Raw genomic sequence first — 19,808 nt, 5'->3', positions numbered from 1 at the left:
GAGAGGGCGAAAACAGCCTCCCCCACCCCCCCCGGACGCCCTCCGGAGGCATCAGGGAAGCCTCCGGATGGTCCCTGAAGGCTTCGGAGTGCTCAAAACGACCCTCCAAGCAAACCGGACTTCCAGTTTGCTCGGAGGGTCGTTTTGAGCATTCCGAAGGCTTCAGGGACCGCCCGGAGGCCTCCCAGATGCCTTTGGAGCGCTCAAAACGACCCTCCGAGCAAACCGGAAGTCACTTCCGGTTTGCTCGGGGGGTCTTTTGAGCGCTCCAAAGGCGTCAGAGAAGCTCATGAAGCTTCCGGAGAGCCTCGGGGGGGGGGGGAGTGGGGGAGGCTCTTTTCGCCCTCCCCAGGCTCCTATAAAGCCTCTGGAGCCTGGGGAGGGCGAAAAATGGCTTTAAAAAAGGGTGAACTCAGCTGGCCAGTGCACGCATGTGCACTGGCCATCTGACAGGGCAGCGCCTCGCGTGCCCTGACAAATGGCTCCACGTGCCACCTGTGACACGCGTGCCATAGGTTCGCCATTAATGTGCTATCATGCTACCACTAATCCTTCTCTTCATTAGATTAGCCATTCCTAGTTCCCTCAGTCATCAATGGGATGTTTCAACGTCAAAATGTTTTACATTCCCCTTAAAAATAACAAGCTTTCCAAAATGAAGGCACCCTAGGTACAATATTAAGGTGCAGTTCACTGGTGTGAGAGGAGACGATTCCTTTGGATTTAAGATGTATCAGGCTTTAAAACTGAATATGATCGTAAGTGGACTTCTGCAGGCACAAACTTACGTTTTATCCATTTAGATTCAATAGACTTCAGTGTGGTTAATTTTTAAATTTATAAAATTTATATTTTATTTATTGCTATGTACTTATCTGAAAGATAAAATTCAGTACTAGATTGTGTTTTCAGTTTTCTGTTGGCAGAAGTAGATTTTTACAATAAAACATATGTAAATGTTTTATTTATTAAATTTGCTTACCATCCATCTTACCACAATATTCATAGTATGTTCAAACTCAACTTTTCTAGCACAGTTCAGTGTTTTATAGATATGTTAAGAATATTTCCTGGTGCTATTAGATTGATTCTTAGAAACAATATAGCAAAATGTGTAACAGACATACATAGCTTCCAAATTATTTCTGTTTTGTTTATTAAGCCACAATATCGTTCAAAATATTTAAATAGTTTATGCAGTCTAACTAGCCCTGTCTGAAATTTCAATTTTCTTTTTCAGTATTGGTGGCCTTATTCTGGATACAACCGTATCTGATCCTAATTTGGTTGGGATTGTTGTTTATACTCCAGTAATCAATGGTAAGGGAGACGTGGAATTTCTTAAAATTGCTGTGGTTCACTGCATGCTCGTTAGGTGAAAAAAATATTCCAGGCCAAATCGAGACATAAGTGGGTGGGTATGTACTACTGTAAAGTCACACTGTAATTTTAGAGTAAAAACAGTTCCTGGTTTTCTGTTGTGAAAAGATAAATATACATTCAAAGATCAGATGGGGATGAAAAAAATATACTTTTAAACCTCATATAGTTTATATATTTAGATCCCAGATACATATTTTAAAACATTGTCTTAGACATTTCTATGTACTGCTATATAAAGATTTCTGTAAATATTATACAGATACATACAAACACAAATACACAGATACCAGTAGTAATAACTCCGTTTGTAACATTGTAATAATCAGTATGGATGCCTAAGTGGTTATATTTCAGTGCATAGATTTTTTACTATATAGTTTGAATTTCCATATCTATTTAATGTAAAATCGTTAGTACGAGAAAACTGTTTCATTCATCTAGCCATCCATGTTAATCAAATAAGAGTGGGTGGCTAATGTGTTTACAAACAAAATATACATATGAGCATAGTAAACATAATAATAAAATATACTAGGTAAAAATAATCATGCTGTCTACCAGCAGAGCAAAATATCCAAATTGGGCTCCATTAATATTCTGGTCCCAAAGTCTGAGGGAAGATCCACGTTTTTAAGAGCTTCCAACAGGCCAATTTTGGGAGGGGGGGGCTTGGGGTTGATGGGTGTGCACATGCATGCCCACTCAATCATAAAAATATGTGGAATGGTACATACAACAATCACCAAAAACATTTTATATCAGGGATGTCAACCTGGCGGCCTGTGGGCTGGATGCGTCATGTGCAGGCCACGCCCACCCCAGCTTCGCAAAAGGGAAAAATGTCACGAAACATCACATGACAGCAATGTGACGCGACGAGTTTGACATCCGTGTTTTATATCATATGAAATTACAATTTTCATAGCCTGGACCAGCAATCATATTCCCTACATAACATCAGCATTAGTTCCCTACTTTTAGCATATTAGACAAATATCTGTTTTATAAATACAATGCATTCTTATGCATTGCATTCCCTTGGTTTAATTTCTGTCTTCCACGTAGCTCCCACTATACTTTTATTCATAAATATGCTGGAAACAGTAATAAGCTGTTGGCTAATACAGGTAATCCTCGATTTACAACTGCAATTGTGACCGAATTTCCATATTTAAGCAAGGTGGTGTTGAAGTGAGCTTTGTCCAGTTTTATGATCTTTTTGGCTATAGTTGTTAAACGAATCACGGCAGTCATTAAGTGAATCACATGGCCGTTAAGCAAATTCAGCTTCCCCCGTTATTAACTTCGCTTGTAGAACCTGGCTGGGAAAGTCACAAATAGTGAACAAGTGACCCTGGGACATTGCCACTGTCATAAATACATGCCAGTTGCCAAGGGCTCAAATGTTGATTATATGACCGTGGGCATGCTGCAACAGTCAGAAAGCTGAGGATTGGTCAAAAGTCATATTTTTCAGTGCCATTATAACTTCAAATGGTTGTTAAACAAATGATTGTAAGTCAAGGACTACCTGAAATCACGAAGCAATAAGACACAGTTATTCATTGTGTATGGCAGGGGTGTCCAAACTTGGGAACTTTAAGACTTGTGGACTTCAACTCCCAGAATTCCCCAGCCAGTCATGGCTGGCTGGGGAATTCTGGGAGTTGAAGTCCACAAGTCTTAAAGTTCCCAAGTTTGGACACCCCTGGTGTATGGCAACAAAGGGACGTGGTGGCTCGGTGGCTAAGATGCTGAGCTTGTCGATCAGAAAGGTCGGCAGTTCAGCGGTTCGAATCCCTAGCACAAAAACGGAGTGAGCTCCCGTTGCTTGTCCCAGCTTCTGCCAACCTAGCAGTTCGAAAGTATGTAAAAATGCAAGTAGAAAAAATAGGGACTACCTTTGGTGGGAAGGTAACAGTGTTCCGTGTGCATTTAGTCATGCCACATGACCACGGAGAAGTCTTCGGACAGTGCTGGCTCTTTGGCTTTGAAACAGAGATGAGCACCACCCCCTAGAGTCAGGAACGGCTAGCACTTATGTGCGAGGGGAGCTTTTACCTTTACCTTATGGCAACAATAAAACATTAGGTAAGGGGATATACAAAAAAAGTGTTGAGATCTATTTCTTAGCCTTATTGTGTAATCATGAATAAACAATGGTCTTTTTCCTGCCTGTTCTCTATAGGGATTGGTGGTAATCTAGTAGCAATTCAAGCCAGCAGAATTTCGACTTACTTACATTTACATAGTGTTCCTGGAGAATTACCAGAAGAAGCCAAAGGCTGCTGTTATCCATGCAGAACATTTTGTGGCACAGGTACAAGCTGTGTTGCCTTTTCTTTACGTTCTGATTTTTCTCTCCCAAATGTTATTTATAATACTTTAAGAAAATATTATGATTAAAGATATTGGTAGGTAGCCGTATTTCATTTTTGGAGGTTTACAGATTACATTGTACAGAGCACATTCCTCTATTAGAATCAAGTGCAGCATTCAAACAAAAGCAATGAATAAATGCCTCTTATTTCATTTTTCCTATAGGCAGCTTGTTTCTCAAGGGTTGTAGGACTGCTATTTTTTTTAAAAAGCAAATGTAAATGTAGTTACTAGCAATAGTTAGAATGCTTCGTTCCATAATCTAAAAAATTTCAGAAGAAGATTGCTCTTCCAAAGGTGGTTTATCTTTTTAAAAGGCAACTGGACTTTCTTAAGAGATAGGTTGCTCCCAGTTTTACTACCGGTTTGCTTCTTGCGCATGCGCCAAACGCAAGTTGTGAGCACGTGCACAGTTCAATGTAAATTGTTCTTTGCGCATGATCAGAACAATTTACAGTGAACTGCGCACATGTGCGCACTAATAAGCAGCGGCAGCGACGACTGGGGAACCAATTTGAGGGCGTGGCCAGGGCTAAATACTACTACTGGTTCGGCCAAACCGGGCAGAACCAGGAGCAACCCACCTCCGGCTTTCTTGGTTTTTTTCCTTGAAAACATTTTGCTTCTCAAAACCAAAGAAGATTCTTGGATGAGAAGTGAAACGTTTTCAAGGAAAAAACATAAAAAGTTCAGTTGAAAAGCACCTTTGGGAAAACCATGACCTGGGTGATTTGAGAATTTCCATAGGCAAAAATATTGCTTTTGGATTTCTTAATTTCTGCCCCGTGTGTATAGAAAACCCTTTGCTGGATTTTTTTTTTTCATGACAGTAAAATGTCATTTCATCATTAAGCCCAGGATATTTAAAGAAGCCATTTCCTTTGATTTTCAACATGTTGCACGCGATAATGCTTCAGTCATTATGACATATTAAACCAAGTGTACCCAGAGTATCCAGTCATTACTGGTGTCTTTTTAACCGACTGTTTTCCGTTATTTTTTCCCCAAAATCACAGAACCAAATGAACTAATAATGTCAATGAAAATATCAGTAGCCGCCTTATTGACAAACAGTTTTACTTATTCTTATTTACAGGAGTCAATAATAAATCAGCTCAAGTTCTTCTGCTGTTGGTGATTCCTGGGCATTTAATATTTTTGTACACGATTCATTTAATGAAAAGCGGTCACACATCTTTGACACCCATCTTCATTGTTGTATATTTGTTCACAGCACTTCTACAGGTAAGGCTAAAACCTTTTTTGAAATATTATTTATAGATTACTTATGGATGTAACAAGAGCCCCCTTTTTGTTCACCGCTGCTCAAAATGGTGTCTCAGTGATACTTTATGACAGTCGTCCCCAACCAGGAACCAAGGCACCAGGGACCGGTTCTGTGGAGAGAGGTTTTTCCATGGACCGGATGGGGCGTGGTTGGCATGCTGCCTTTATCCCACAAATGGGGCTTCGTTTGTGCAGTCCGGTTTCTGGCATGCTGTGGGCCAGTGGCAGTCCATGGACCAGGGGTTGGGGACCTCTGCTTTATGATTATCGTGAATTGGTAAAGAAAATCCAGTGTTTGCATTTTTAGTTTGGAAGGATTCGTGGGGTACAATACAGCATACTCAAGTTTTATAAAGCATTATGTTGTATAAAAATGTTTTTATTCTTTTGTATTATTCAGTTCTTCTGTCCATTATATTTAGGTCTCATTGTTCTTTTATTAGCTACATTAATATCTGCTGTCCTCAAATATTAGGAACCAAATAGCTAAATTGCATCTCACCCGATTTAATTAGATTCTTTCAAATAATAGAAAATATAGCAAAATAATAGTGACAATAACAATGTATAGTTTCAAGTCAACTAACAAACTCAAGCAAATCAGAACCTTGAGACTTGGCTGCTTCTCAAAGGTCTTCTTTAATGAGTACATTGTATCGGCACAGCTTCAATGGAAAACCAAATCAAAATCTTTCCCGTGGTTTCAGTACAATTAAACTAGGAAATAACCCCATTCCCAAGTGTCACAGGTCACTTTGGCCAATTGAATTAATTGGCGAGCTCTTCAGGCACTCCTTTCCCAGCCTTATCTGTGGCCAGTGGAGATGACCGGGAAAGCTCTTTGTTGTGTCTAGTAATGCATTCCATTATGTCCCCCACCCCCTTCCACCCTGTGTGGCACCTGAGGAACAGGGGGAGGACCAGGTTCAGTTCGAAGTTGACAGCATAGATTTGATGGGCTGTCTTCTAAATGGCACACCCTCAAAAGTAAATCAGGTAGACTGTAATTGTGGGGTCTGTCTGGCAAGAACAAAGAATGCTTTTCAACAGGAAATATGCATGTGTAAAGCTTGTAACAATTATGGATAGTTAGAAAGTTGATAAAAGTAACAAGAGTTAGGCAACTTGCAGATCTCAGCTAAAAGTTAGCAATGGAGATGGCCTGCAGCAAATGAAATGTGTATTAGATAACTCCTGGGGCATTCGCTAAGGCTTAGAAATAGGGATAGCTAGACACCAATAGAACGAATTGTAGAATTATTACTAAAATGTTTATTAGATGATATCTCGCCTTTTCCCGCCTTCTCCTTTAGTGAAAATGTATAAAGCTTTCTTAATCCTTTGTTCTTTGTTCTTGGCATTTAAGCCAGGAGCCCTTTTCCTTGGGGTACCCCAATAAAAAGCAATCAAAACTTGCACCTCGTGTCTGGTGTCCTTCATTGGCCTCGGCACCAGGCTCAGACCCGAATTGGGGACAACAGTTTCCTTGCCCAATATTCAGGTTTTTTTAAGTCTTCATTTTAAGACTTATCGGCCACATAAAACTGAATGCCAGAGAGCAATTACCAAGTCATCCATTTCATGATTCAGAATTTGTAACTTCCAAAGCCTGTCCTTCATTTTGGCTAAACCTGCCAAGAGTTCTCTGGTATGTTCGCATCTTCATGAGAAATCTCAGAATACAGTTATGTTAAGGCAGTATTCTTAAATCTTGGCAGTTTTCAAAATGTGTGGACTTCAACTTCCAGAATTCCATTATCAATCAATCAATCAATCAAGCTTTTATTTCTAAACCGCGCCCTCTCCTAAACAGGACTCGGGGCGGTGTACAGTCATTATTAAAAACCATATACATATCAAAATAGAATACATATACATAAACATAGACATAGACGTAGACGGAGGAGGTAGAAAATATACTGTACCATATTTAATTAAAATACAAATAAGATTAAAATTCCCTTAAAAATTCCACGATAAAATGTTTGCCAAATGTTTGATGGAGCTATAAATCGGCTAAGCCAGCTAATTGGAACAGGTGGGTCTTAAGCTTCTGTCGGAAGGAGCGGAGGTCGTTAATAGTTCTAATATCGGAGGGGAGGTCATTCCAGAGGGTTGGGCCCATCACAGAGAAAGCTCTACTCCTAGGCGCCACCCGTTGGCACTGCTTGGCGGATGGCACCTGGAGGAGTCCCTCCCTGTGAGAGCAGATAGGTTGTAGAGATGTGTGGGGTGAGATGCGATCCCGCAGGTAACTAGGTCCCATGCCATGGAGCGCTTTAAAGATAGTAACCAACACCTTGAAACGCACCCGAAAAACCACAGGTAGCCAGTGCAGCTCGCGCAGGAGTGGTGTTATATGGGAGTATCTTGTTCCTCCCATTATCAGCACACTGGCTGGAAAATTCTGGAAGTTGAAGTCCACAAATCTTAAAAGTTGCCAAAATTGAAAATACTATGTTTAACAGGACTGGAAATAAACAAGCAATGGGGAAAGTCACCTTGAACTTTAAACAGAAATTGTCAATTTATTTAAAATCAGAATTGTTCTGCAAATGTTCATGTAAGGTAGAATTCATTAGATTGGCTGCTGATCTTTTCTTACTGAGAACAGTGAGCCATATGTTCATGTGGGAATATTTATCTTCTAATGATAGCCAGACAAATCTGACTTAAAGCAACAACTCAACAATACTAGATTTTGAAAAGAAAAATTAATAAAATGATAATGTGAACACCCATGTGATGGCCTTTCTTGATGTTTTAGCAATATAAAGGAGGCATAATCTCTAAATAAATGGCCATTATCAGATATTTGTGAAGACTAACAGCTAGAAAATTGCAGAGATCTGCAAGTAAACAATTCACTTTAGCAATCAGATCCTGGCACTCTGAAATAACAACCGACCAGCTTATTGGAAAATTGTCAGCTAAGTAATGGGATGATTGTGTATCATCAGATGTCCCCAGAGCAGCAGCAGTGCTGAACTTGAGCATAATATTAGTAGTTCTTTTTAAAAAATATATCATACTTATTGGATATGTAGAGATGCAAAGACAAATCAGCAAATAGTAGGTGGAAGGTAGTAGTGTTTCATCTTTCAGAAACCAAATATTATTCTCAAACACAATTTAACATCATTTATTTTTGATAGGAGACAAGAGGATAAGATAAGAGAGGATACTCCTTGCTGAGAAATGATCCTACAGTGTAAAACTCAAGGTGGAATGGGAGCTCAGATTTTCATGTAAGGGATACAGGTGGTGTCTCTGTGTTGTTGTCAGAATTTATAGAAAGACCAATGGATTAGCTAGATTGGCATCAGACCACATCTCAGGGATTGTAATTGCTGTACAGATTGCTCTATCTATTTGTAACATAAAGGTAAAGGTAAAGGTTCCCCTCACACATTATGTGCTAGTCGTTCCCAACTCTAGGGGGCAGTGCTCATCTCTGTTTCAAAACCGACCAGCCAGTGCTGTCCGAAGACGTCTCTGTGGTCTTGTGGCCAGCATGACTAAATGCCGAAGATGCACGGAATGCTGTTACCTTGCCACCAAAGGAGGGGTGGGGAATCCTATTTTTCTACTTGCATTTTACATGCTTTTGAACTGCTAGGTTGGCAGAAACTGGGACAAGTAACAGGAGCTGACTCCGTTACGCGGCACTAGGGATTTGAACCACAGAACTGCCAACCTTTCTGATCGACAAGCTCAGCGTCTTAGCCACTGAGCCACTGCTCAGTGGCTAAGACAACACAACATAAGCTGTGATAATCGGCATTTTTAAAACATTATGTGATATCTAAATATCTTCTTTTCATTCAAACCAACATGACTATATTTGTTATGACCCAGGCATTCTGAATGAATAAAGTTCTAAAGGGCTTTTTGAAAATCCCTGTGTTATGTCATAGTATTTTAGTTAGCTTACATTTTAGAACATTTTTCATCTCCATTTTCCCATTTATACTTTCAGACATCTGCTTTTGAACATTTGCCCTTCCCCACTCCTTGTATTCCGCCTTCCCCACTCCTTGTATTCCCCCCTGCCATATGATTAGTGTTGAGGCATAGGCACAGAAGTCAATCCTGACCTACTCAGGTTACTGGAAGGGGAAAATATTCACCATTGCTCTCCTTAATGTGGGCTTCTTGGTCAGCTAAAATAATGGGGCTGGGTAATAACATCCCATATTTGATATGAAGTGACAGGAGATTGCTCATGTAGAGATAAGTGCTGTTAGTGTACCTTGTGGGGATTTTGAAGAGTAGGAGATTAACAAATGTTTGCATGAAGTTTCAAATGGCCAGTGTTGTCTGTTTTGGAAAAAAGAAGACCTGTCTCAAAAATTCCTATTCCAGGAGGAAAAAAAAGAGTCTTTCAAATATATTTGTTTGGATTAAAGAGTAGCACACCAAGTACACATATAATTATCTTAGGCTCACACCTAGCACACATATAATTAGCTTAGACTACATAGTGACTTTTTCTGTAAAGATGTTTATCTAAACAAATAATGTTCCTTCTATAATGGAAAAACTAGAAAGAAACTTGATCATTTGAAAATCGTGTAGCCATGTGGATATTTTCCTTTGTAGCATAAAATCAAAGGTTTTGTGCTTTTAGAAGTATTAAATTATTTCAGGGTACTTAATACTTAACATGTTTCTGATTTGGGATGTTGATTACTTAAATTATTTTTAAAGAAACATGAACTTTCAAACTGGTCTATAAAATATTGTGAGACAGACAAAGTTTGCAATGTTTTAAATTTGTTTCGGTCTGTAGAAATCTGTAGAAACTCTTTAGGTTGAAAATATAATTTCCCAAATTAGATTAGTTTAGGTTATAACTCTGCATGCTGGTTATTTAGTTTAAGCAATTCCTGTAAAAAGGTAAATAACAAGGAAATTATTATTATTATGATTATGGTTCGTCACACAGTCAGCCAGATGTTTAGACTAGATTTGGCATTTTTAACTATCTATTGAGTTCTTCCTAAGGATCTGGGATATGCAGAAGTTGTTGTTTGTTATTGTTAACAGTATCAGCACAGGATGTAGGCTGTTCCAAATAAGCTGCCTTTTGCAATTGAGGGTCATTTTGTCAATTGTAATGCCAAGGGTGTTCCCATGGAACTCCAGTTTTTTTGGGATTGCACCCAAGGCACCTATATCAGAGGTGGGTTTCTGCCTGTTCAGCCCGGATCGGGCAAACCAGTAGTGGCGATGGCAGGAGGCTCCGCCCACCCGCCTGGAAGCGTCACACACACGCACGAGTGAACCGGTAGTAAAAAAAAAAAGAAAACCCACCACTGACCTATATTCAACTAAGTGAAATCACAGCTGCCAATTTTTTTTCTGGAATTGGCCTTTATGCACATCAAGTTCTTCCCAAGAACTTAGGATGCCATGATGTATACCAATATAATATACATGTGGCCTTTTGTAATTGACACAAGGGAACTGCCACACTCCCTTTATGTTTATCTTTTAAGTTCAATTTTTGTATTTTGATCCTTTTGATCTTCTCTAATCCTTGGTATCGCCACATCAATTTTCCACACTTTCTTCTTTTCAACCACACTTAAATCTGGTGTGTCATGCGCCAAGACTTAATCAGTTTGTATTTGGAAATCCAACAATACTTTAACCTGCTGGTTTTTAACTACCGTATTTTTCGGCATATAAGACGCACCGGAATATAAGACGCACCAAGATTTTGAAAAGGCAAATTAAAAAAAAGTTATTGCACTCTGCAGACCTCCCCAAAACGGCCCGTTTTTCACGAAAACAGGCCTGGGTTTTTTTTTTCAAAAAAAGGGCCTGAATAGCCTTTAGGAGGCTTGTAGAGTGCTCCTGGGAGGTGGGGGGGGGGCAAAATTGAGCAAAAAGCGGCCCATTTTTCACTCATTTCTACCCTCCCGAGGCCCCAGGACCACTCTATAAGCCTCCTAAAGGCTATGCACGGCCATTTTGGTGAAGGGTGCAGGGTTTCGGGAGGCAAAAATGCTGTAGTCATTGTATAAGATGCACCCAGATTTTCAGCCTCTTTTTTTGAGGGGGAAAAAGGTGCGTCTTATCCTCTGAAAAATACGGTACTTTTTCAACTGTATGTTTCCATCAAAGTTTCATTGCTGTTTAAATATAATATTTAATCATATCCCTAACCGTGTTGTTCTCTCATAGGTATTTATCTTATTATGGATTGCTGACTGGATGGTGCACCACATCTGGAAAAAAGGGAAAGATCCAGATAGTTTTTCTATTCCTTATCTTACTGCACTTGGAGATCTTCTTGGAACTGCCTTACTTGCACTGAGTTTTCATTTTCTGTGGCTGATTGGGGATAGGGATGGAGATGTAGGAGATTAATACATTAATAACACCTAATTTATCCCTTTAGTTAAAGTCTGAGAGTAGGGACCACTTGATTTAGCATTTCATATGAAATATATTAAGAGAGTAGTTGAGTTTCATTACTGTAACGTCAGTGTTGACGCTGATATTAAGCAGCCTTAACTTTTTTAAAACAATAAAAAACTAAAATAAGAGGCTTCAAGTATTTTTACACTGCAAAGGTGTGTTTGGGGCTCTTTCTCATCACAGAAAGAGAAAGTTGGGCAGCGTTATGTCAGGAAATAAAATATAGTTGATAGGTGACAGAATGATGTGGCTTAACCACTGATGTATCTGCCTAATGAAATGTAGCATGCGTTTCAATAGGCAGTCTGGCTATGCATTTGAAGTCATACAATATAATGGGTTCACAACATGAAATAGAGATAACCCATAATGCAAAAGATATTATTTTTGCATATCAATAAGAAAAACAAGTTCAAGGAAGACATTCGACATTGTATTTATTTTATTTGCTGGCAGAAAAAGGATGGAACACACTCTTTTCTAGAAAATTAATCTGTTGAAATAGGAAATATGTTTCTCACAGAGATAATACAGTATGATCATGCATGGACAATAATAATGTTGAATTAATGACTGTAACTCAAGAGGTACATTGACACTGTTTTCAGGTGTTCGAGTTTTGTCCTTTATTGTGTTGTATAAAAAAATCAAGACTGTTTAAAGAAGAAAAAAGCAACTTTTGATATGTATTGGGGAAACTATAATATAACTTCTGAAATAACAGGTGGATGCTTTTATTTTTTTCTTTTTAGAAATACTTATCATTAGAAATACTATTGAGTTAGTTTATCTTGGAGATCTTTTATCAAGCACCCAGGATTGCTTTGGAGTCAATCAGTCAGGCATTCAATTATATGCAACCAATGTTATTTCCTGATATGTTGCAGTTCAAACTTTAACATTTATATTTAGAATGCCATCTCATTTTGCAATGAGAGGTTGTTCCACTGAATACTGTTTTAATCATAGCTTTATTGGGCTACAGAAATTGCTTGTTTCTGGGAAAACATTTCCTGTGTCCAGAATGTCAATGCTTGTTGAATGACTACTTTGTAGAGTATCTTTATGAAGTGTCACAGGTACTCTTTAGTTAGTTTCTGTGGTACGTTGATGATGATGGGGCATTTTCCACTGCACATCATTCATGTCTGTTATTTACACAAAAGAAAATCAGTAAATGTTTCAACTGGTTTTTGTTTAAATGTTTAAAGAATTTTCTTGCTTTAGATTTTGGGGAAAAGAAACAGATTGTAGAAGCTTTATGATATAGATTATTATGAGTTGTAGACTTCCTTGAGTTGTCCTATCATTAAACATTAATATTCAATCAGTCCTTGGCAACACAGTTTCTGACTCCCTGCGCTGGAAGCCACCAGTGAGAATTTAACAATTATAATTTATAATTGTTTAATTTTCTACTAAAATTAATTACATTTGGCATCTAATTATTTCCATTCAAATTACATGGAAATCCAAGCTACAGAGTGGTGTATTTCAAAGGCAGATTCATGGTAATCTGTGGTAGTAGATTAATGCGTGGGAACCCAGTATTCAGATGTGGACTTCTATTAATACAAACACTCTTGGGCCTAGTATAATTTCTTGATCATTATCTTCATCTTAATAGTTCAAAATACTGGCAACTATTCAGCTTGCTAATTGAAATTCTGTAGATAATTTCCCCTTACTTTAATGATACAATTTTTTTTCACAATAACTGTCTTGTTTATTTCTATACTGGAGAGGGAAAATAGAACAAAAATAAGCTTTCAGAACTGGAAAGAAAATTAGACTGTCCCCCTTGGTTGTTTTTATTGCCCTTTGGTTGTTATCTATTAGACACTTTTCAGGAAGTAGATGAACTCTGTGAGGTCTACTTCTTAGTGCATATGCACTGTTACCATTAAGCAACATTACATACTAAGCCCAAAAGAGATTTGGATTTAGCAATTAAGGTTTGAATTCTGGTTGAACGTTTTTATAAGGATTCATGGTCTGATGGAAAATATTGCCGTATTTGAAGAACATATAGTTCCAAGACTATATATCCTTGGAACCAAGAAAAATAAAACGTCATCTTTATTCAGTGTAATACCCTGAATATAATGTATGCATGATATTTTCACTTGCTTTCCCTGGTTTTTACATACTTGCCTTACGATTTATTGAGAAAGACCAAAGTAACTATATGTAGACTAGGTTCTAATTACACTGAATTATAAGGGGGGGGGGGGAGCAATAATCAGGACGGAATAAAATTCATATGTGCGTGTAATATATATGAGGCATATCATTATAACATGTTCAAAATACAAAAGCACATGCTTACAGAGTGAATATGTAAAGCAAGGTATTGGGGTGCTTTATCAAACAAATCAATTATTTTAAATTCCCCTTTATTTTAAAGGCTCTACTTTTCTGCTGTTCTGCAGATTTCTTCTAATGCCATTTGATACAGAACCTTTGAAGCAAACACTGATAATTCACGTCCTCTGTCACTTGCTATTCATATAACCCATCCACCATGACAGGTTTAGTTGGAATGACATAAGCAGATTCAGTTCTGTTCCCTTTATGATTGCATAAATTAGAAGAAAGTAGCACTTGATGGGTTCAAATAGAAGTCCCTGCTAATGGTTGTACTGAGTTGTTAAAAGATGAGAGAACGGTGACTAAACCAATTGACTAAACTTTCAACAATAGAAGCAGAACAAACACCAATTGGAAAGTGGTTGCTAACCGAGAAATTCTGCAGACCAGTTTATGTAAAATCAGGAGAAAGAAAACAGACGGCCACGGTCAGATTTTGACCATAACACTGACTATCAGAATATATAGTCTAAGAGAGTTTTAAGAGAAGACTCGATTGCTGTCTCTTGGAGCATTTATTTTGAATGTACTATTGCGTTTTTACCAGTAAAAACACACACACATTTTGTCTTAAATGTATCGCAAATAGCAGTGGTTTTCCAGGCTGCACAAGTGTCTTCCCTATTAATGGGGCAACCTGCTAACAAAAGAAAACAAGAGCTGGTAGTGAAATAAGCTTACATACGTCTACCAAATCAGATAGTAAACAGATGGTTGAGATCGGTGGTGCTTGATTTCCTATTTAATTTTATGATTCTGAGGTCATTTTAAAAAAGAATTTATTGTCACAAGCTGTACAAAATTCCTATTTGAATACTATTCTCTTATATTAAATATAGGTAATTCTTCATATCTGAGTTGCATTTGATTTCTAACTAAGAAAACGCTAGGGTTTCATTTCCTGGGAGAAAGAAATGATCTGATCGGCCTTTTTCTTGTTATTTTTTTTTTATGCTGCAAAGAGAAACTTTCCCCCCCTGAATGATCACTTGTGATATCAGTTGCACATGCAGGCTTATTGCATTCACTGTAATAATGTTTATATTCCAGAGTGATAATGCACATTGACTTCAAAATAGCCAAGCTGTTATGCAGCTCCATTTGATTGAAGACGAATGTTGCAATAACTCAGGCATGTCGGGAACATTTATAAATGGCCATTTCACTCACAAAGATAAATATGATCAGAGAGCTGCTATCATTCTGCTTTTCAGAAGGTCTCATCTTTTGACTCCAATAAAAAATATGGATGGGAAAAATGCGTGGTTCACTAAGGCAATTTAAATGTCAGCTTAAAAATGTGTTATGTTGCTTTTTCTCAGTCTTTTACATGCGTGTGCGCGCACACACACACATGCACACACACACAGAGTATATCAGAATCTTAGGCGCTTTTAATAGAAGTAAATTTATTTTTTTAATGCTGGTTCTTTCTTTGAGGTCATAGCAATAAAAAGCATACATATGTAACAGGCTTCTTGCAATCCTCTGTCAATGAAAGTGGACCTCCGTTTTCATTGGCAGAGGCACCGTGGGCTGGTCCTTCGCTGTTTCCAGGGTAGCCCCACGGGCCGCATCCGGCCCCCAGGCCTTCAGTTTGACACCCCTGCTATATATACCGGTAGATATGTTGTTCACCCACAACAAGCTTTCTACTGCATTCAAAGAGGAAAACGTCGAAATCTTCAGATGTTAAATTATGTTTAAATATTTGTTAGGTATGGTAGTTCTGACATATAGGAAAGCATTCTCTTTAACAAGAGATACAGGGATAAATATTAATGACCCCCACCCCACATTTCTGCTTGGAAATGGTGCAGGTTTCAGAAGGCCAATTTGATTTCAGATTTCAGCTTTTTATCTGGTGTATTAATTACACGCTTATTGCAGTGGGCAGGTTAACATTTGGTTACACCACCTGACAATAGTTGAAAGAAACACTGATGTTTACATGCATTTATCAATATGCAAAATGCAACTGAGTACTTGAAGAGAAGGTCAAATCTCAGCAAGTTATTGGACAAGATTGCCGTGATGCCAAGAGGACACCAAATAACATTGTCTGCGATGCCACCTCCCAACTTGTCCTAGTGCTCTTAACGTCTGTGGAATTGTTAAACATCATAAAAAGAATGACTATGTCTAGAAAGACAGGCAAAAGGGAGTAACTTAAGGATGACTTAAGACTTAAGAAAGCAGTAGTGCCAACCGGGATATGCATCCCACAAGCACATGAAACAATACTGTGGACATTCTGACTTCAGAATTCTACTCCCGTAACTCAAAACCTAAGTTAGTCGAGCTCTTTGCAGATTATCCAATGCAAGAAAACCCTTTCTTTGGCCTATTGTCCAGTCATGTTAACTGATGACTCTCATTAGCCTATTGCATGGGTGTCAAACTCGCTGTGTCATATTGCCATCACATGACAATTCACAATGTTTGCCCCATTCGTGGAGCTGGGGTGGGCATGGCCTGCACGTGATACATCCGGGCCACCAGTTTGATACCCATGGTCTATTAGATATTTTGTCTGTTTTGATAGTTAGGATTCTACAAATAGCTACCTGGGGTGTCCATAGAATATGATCAAAACACATGTATCTTTAATGCACTCATAATGCACATAAAGAGAGAACTTCAACAATTGCATGATTGGGGCTGCCTTCTTAATTATTTTGACCATCTTTTGCAGATATCCCTGCAACTATCCTTGGCAGCAGGATTTTAATCTCTTGCATCAGCATTGTTTCACCTTACACCAAGCAACTACTCAGAATCACGTAGGGTTTCTCGTTTATTACATACTCTATTCAGCACACCCAAGAGATACCTTCGACAGTAGCATAGCCTCATTCCACGGTGTTTTTCATTAGTCTCCAACTGCTACTCTGCAGGAGAAGGTGATCATGTGCTTTTTTTTTAAAGCTGCTGTTTCTTAACTGTTGAAAATAAAGGAAGTACTATTATGAAAAAATTGTGTGGGTTTTCCCTTGAAGCAGGTGGTTACATTTATGACACTCCCCAATGGGCAACAAAGAGATCTTTGTAATTAAAAAAAGAAGGGTTTTCCCCATTTCAGTGTCATTGCTCGAAATGAATTGTAGAGATGTGTTTGACGAGATTGGATACTCAAATGCCCGCTTTGTAAACTGGGTTGCAAACTCTCAACCCTCAGCCAGTGTTCATCATATCAATTCTGTACCAGTTGCACCCCAGAGAGAGTGGAGTAAAGTCCTTCTTATTGGAATACAATAATCAGCTGCACAGAAACATAACTAATGATGTCATACAGCCATCTTGAGAATATTATACAGTTATGTACATTATTTTGAAGTGAAGAAGTTAAGTTTGGAATAGCATTAAGTACTACAGCAAAACGATAATAATCTTGTGACTTTTACCTATTTTAGGCAACAAACCTAGATGCACCATTGAGAAGATAGCAAGTATATGTTGCTAAGTTTTATCACACTAAATTGGGATATCCAGCCCAAAGTTTGTGAATAAAGAGCAAAATGAAAAAATAAATAAATGTTATTTCAAGAGAAGCACAAATACATATACTCAGATAACAAGAACCAGGCAAATATAACAAGTGTCACTAGGCAAAGTCCTGGAACGATAATAAGCACAATTATACATTTGTTAAAAAGAGAGAGAGAAATCCAGTTTGTCATTAGATTTTTTCCCCCAGTAATGTTACATACTTTTTAAATTTCACCTACAATTTCAGAGTTTCATTACATGGTAGTCCTTCAGTTTGAAGAAGACACGTTGCTGTGCATGTTGTCTGTAAACATTGGAATGGCATTGCAATCTTAGTCTGGAAGTGCAGAGTCTAGCACCATGGAGATATTGGAAATCCATTGTAGTCACTGGGTGTTATTCTGAGTGCTATTCTCATGGTTTTCTATCAATTTTTGCTGGGACCTGTCCTCAGAGTTGGTGGAGGTTTAATAGTACAAGCTTGTCTAAGGGTTTTGTCAGCAGCTGCAGCTTCTAGTTCCTTTGACTGGATATCTCCATAGCATAAGGGTTTCTTTCACAATGTCTTGGTAGCAATTTCATGATTGGCCTTGAGATTGATATGCAGTAACTGGTGGAGCAGATCACAGTCATCCATTCTGATGATGTATCCCTCCCATCTCAACTGGGCTCTGATAATCAGGGAGTCAATCCTAGTGGACTCCATATGATCCAAAACCTCCAATATAAGCCAAGGATGTGAAATGTCTCCAATTATTTGATGAATGAGCTCCTGGCACACAAAAACAGAGACTTACCAATTCTATGTTCTTCAGCCTGATAGCTTGAACAAAACAGTGTCAGCCTGGGCCAAATACCAAGCCGGTAGAACCAAAAATCACTGGTGATGACAGCCAGCTCACCAATTTAAACAGCTTCAAATACTTGGGATGCATCCTCTTGAATGATGGGTTTTTGGATCAGCAAGGCCAGCTGGCTCATGGGGTGACTGCATATTAAAGTGCTCAATCGACATGCCATCCATATCTCCACAAAGCTAAAAGCCTACAGGGTGCTTCGTTATTGTTTATGGGGGAAAAAAGGGGAGGGGAATAAACTGGGTAAGAGACATAGTAGACCTGTATGAGCTGCGGTGGCACAGTGGTTAGAATGCAGTACTGTAGGCTACTTCTGCTGATCACTGGTTGCCAGCAGTTGGGCAGTTCAGATCTCACCGGCTCAAGGTCGACCCATCCTTCCATCCTTCTGAGGTTGGTAAAATGAGGACCCAGATTGTTGGGGGCAACATGCTGACTCTGTAAACTGCTTAGAGACAGCTGTAAAGCCCTTATACAGAAGTCTAACTGCTATTGCTATCTTGAGCATCCAGAAAAATAGAATGCCTTTCAAATAAAACTTGCATAATTGACTAACCATCTATTTTAACTGATTCAGATTAAGCAGACACAATATTGTCTGTCTCATTACTTCTGGAGACCAAAAACATGGATGAGTAGACTATGAGTGAATTATAGTCCCATTGGTGGGGACAAATAGGAACTATAGTGTTCATTGTAGAGTTTGGGTTTCAATTCAAATATAACTGCTTAAAATAAAATAATAAAATAAAATATAAACTAAATGGAACTTTTCATTGCCCAGTGGTCATTTATGGAGTAGGAGTGACAGTCAAATGCTATTTTTTCCTCCACAATTTAGATGCTGTTAATAAATTTCATGTAATAATACAAAGTAATTATATTTAAACAGGAAGCCCCCAAACCTGCTGGCTAGGAATTCTTAGGGTTTGGAGCCCAACACACTAGGAGAAACCAGGTTGTTACGTTTACTCAATTGCCATTTGCAAATAGAGCATCTGTTGCATAACTACACATACATGCGAAGTATATGCTGGGGCTGTAGACTGGAAGGTTGGTCCAAGTACTGTGTGACGGAGTGATTCTTGCCCCAGCTCCTGCAAACCTAGCAGTTTGAAAGCATGAAAATGCAAATAGATAGCTAGGTACCACTTTGGTGGGAAGGCAACAGAGTTCCTATCCACAGTGTGCATAGTCATGCTGACCACATGACCACAGAAGTATCTTCCGAAAATGGTGGCATCTTTGGCTAGGAGATGGAGATGAGCACTATCCCTAGAGTCAGTCATGACTGGACAGGAGAAACCTTTTCCTTTTACTTATATTTTTGCTATCTAAAATATAAATACTCAGGTTCTTTGTTAGGGAGAGAGAGTAATGCACCAAATAACCTCTGTTTTTTATGCACCATAAATGCCAGGTGGTATTTAGCAGGTTCTGACCAGTTCTGGAGAACCGGTAGTGGAAATTTTGAGTAGTTTGGAGAACTGGTAAATACCACCTCTGACTGGCCCCGCCGCCAGCTATTCTCTGCCTCCCGAGTCCCAGCTGATTGGGAGGGAATGGGGATTTTGCAGTAACCTTCCCTTGGAGTGGGGAGGGAATGCAGATTTC

At 38.7% G+C, this 19,808-nt stretch overlaps 1 protein-coding gene across 2 annotated transcripts in view; it reads left to right on the top strand.

The window, feature by feature from the left end:
• The window catches only part of SLC41A2 (solute carrier family 41 member 2), a 42,972-nt gene extending 26,251 nt beyond the window's left edge, over window positions 1–16,721 (top strand). Inside the window, exons 8-11 of one of the 2 annotated variants that reach the window (XM_081958491.1) lie at window positions 1,241–1,320; window positions 3,572–3,703; window positions 4,859–5,007; window positions 16,544–16,721. In XM_081958491.1, coding sequence (XP_081814617.1) covers window positions 1,241–1,320; window positions 3,572–3,703; window positions 4,859–5,007; window positions 16,544–16,579 — 397 coding nt within the window. In that variant the 3' untranslated portion in view covers window positions 16,580–16,721. Of the gene's footprint in view, window positions 1–1,240; window positions 1,321–3,571; window positions 3,704–4,858; window positions 5,008–11,241; window positions 14,751–16,543 lie in introns of those variants that run through there. The other variant, XM_081958490.1, reaches the window with a different exon arrangement.
• Window positions 16,722–19,808: the final 3,087 nt, after the last annotated feature.

This window comes from Natrix helvetica (assembly GCF_964273705.1).
Source record: "Natrix helvetica genome assembly, chromosome: 6".
Lineage (NCBI taxonomy): Eukaryota > Metazoa > Chordata > Lepidosauria > Squamata > Natricidae > Natrix > Natrix helvetica.
The sequence above is the reverse complement of the archived record's forward strand: the minus strand, read 5'-3'. Positions and strand labels throughout refer to the sequence as shown.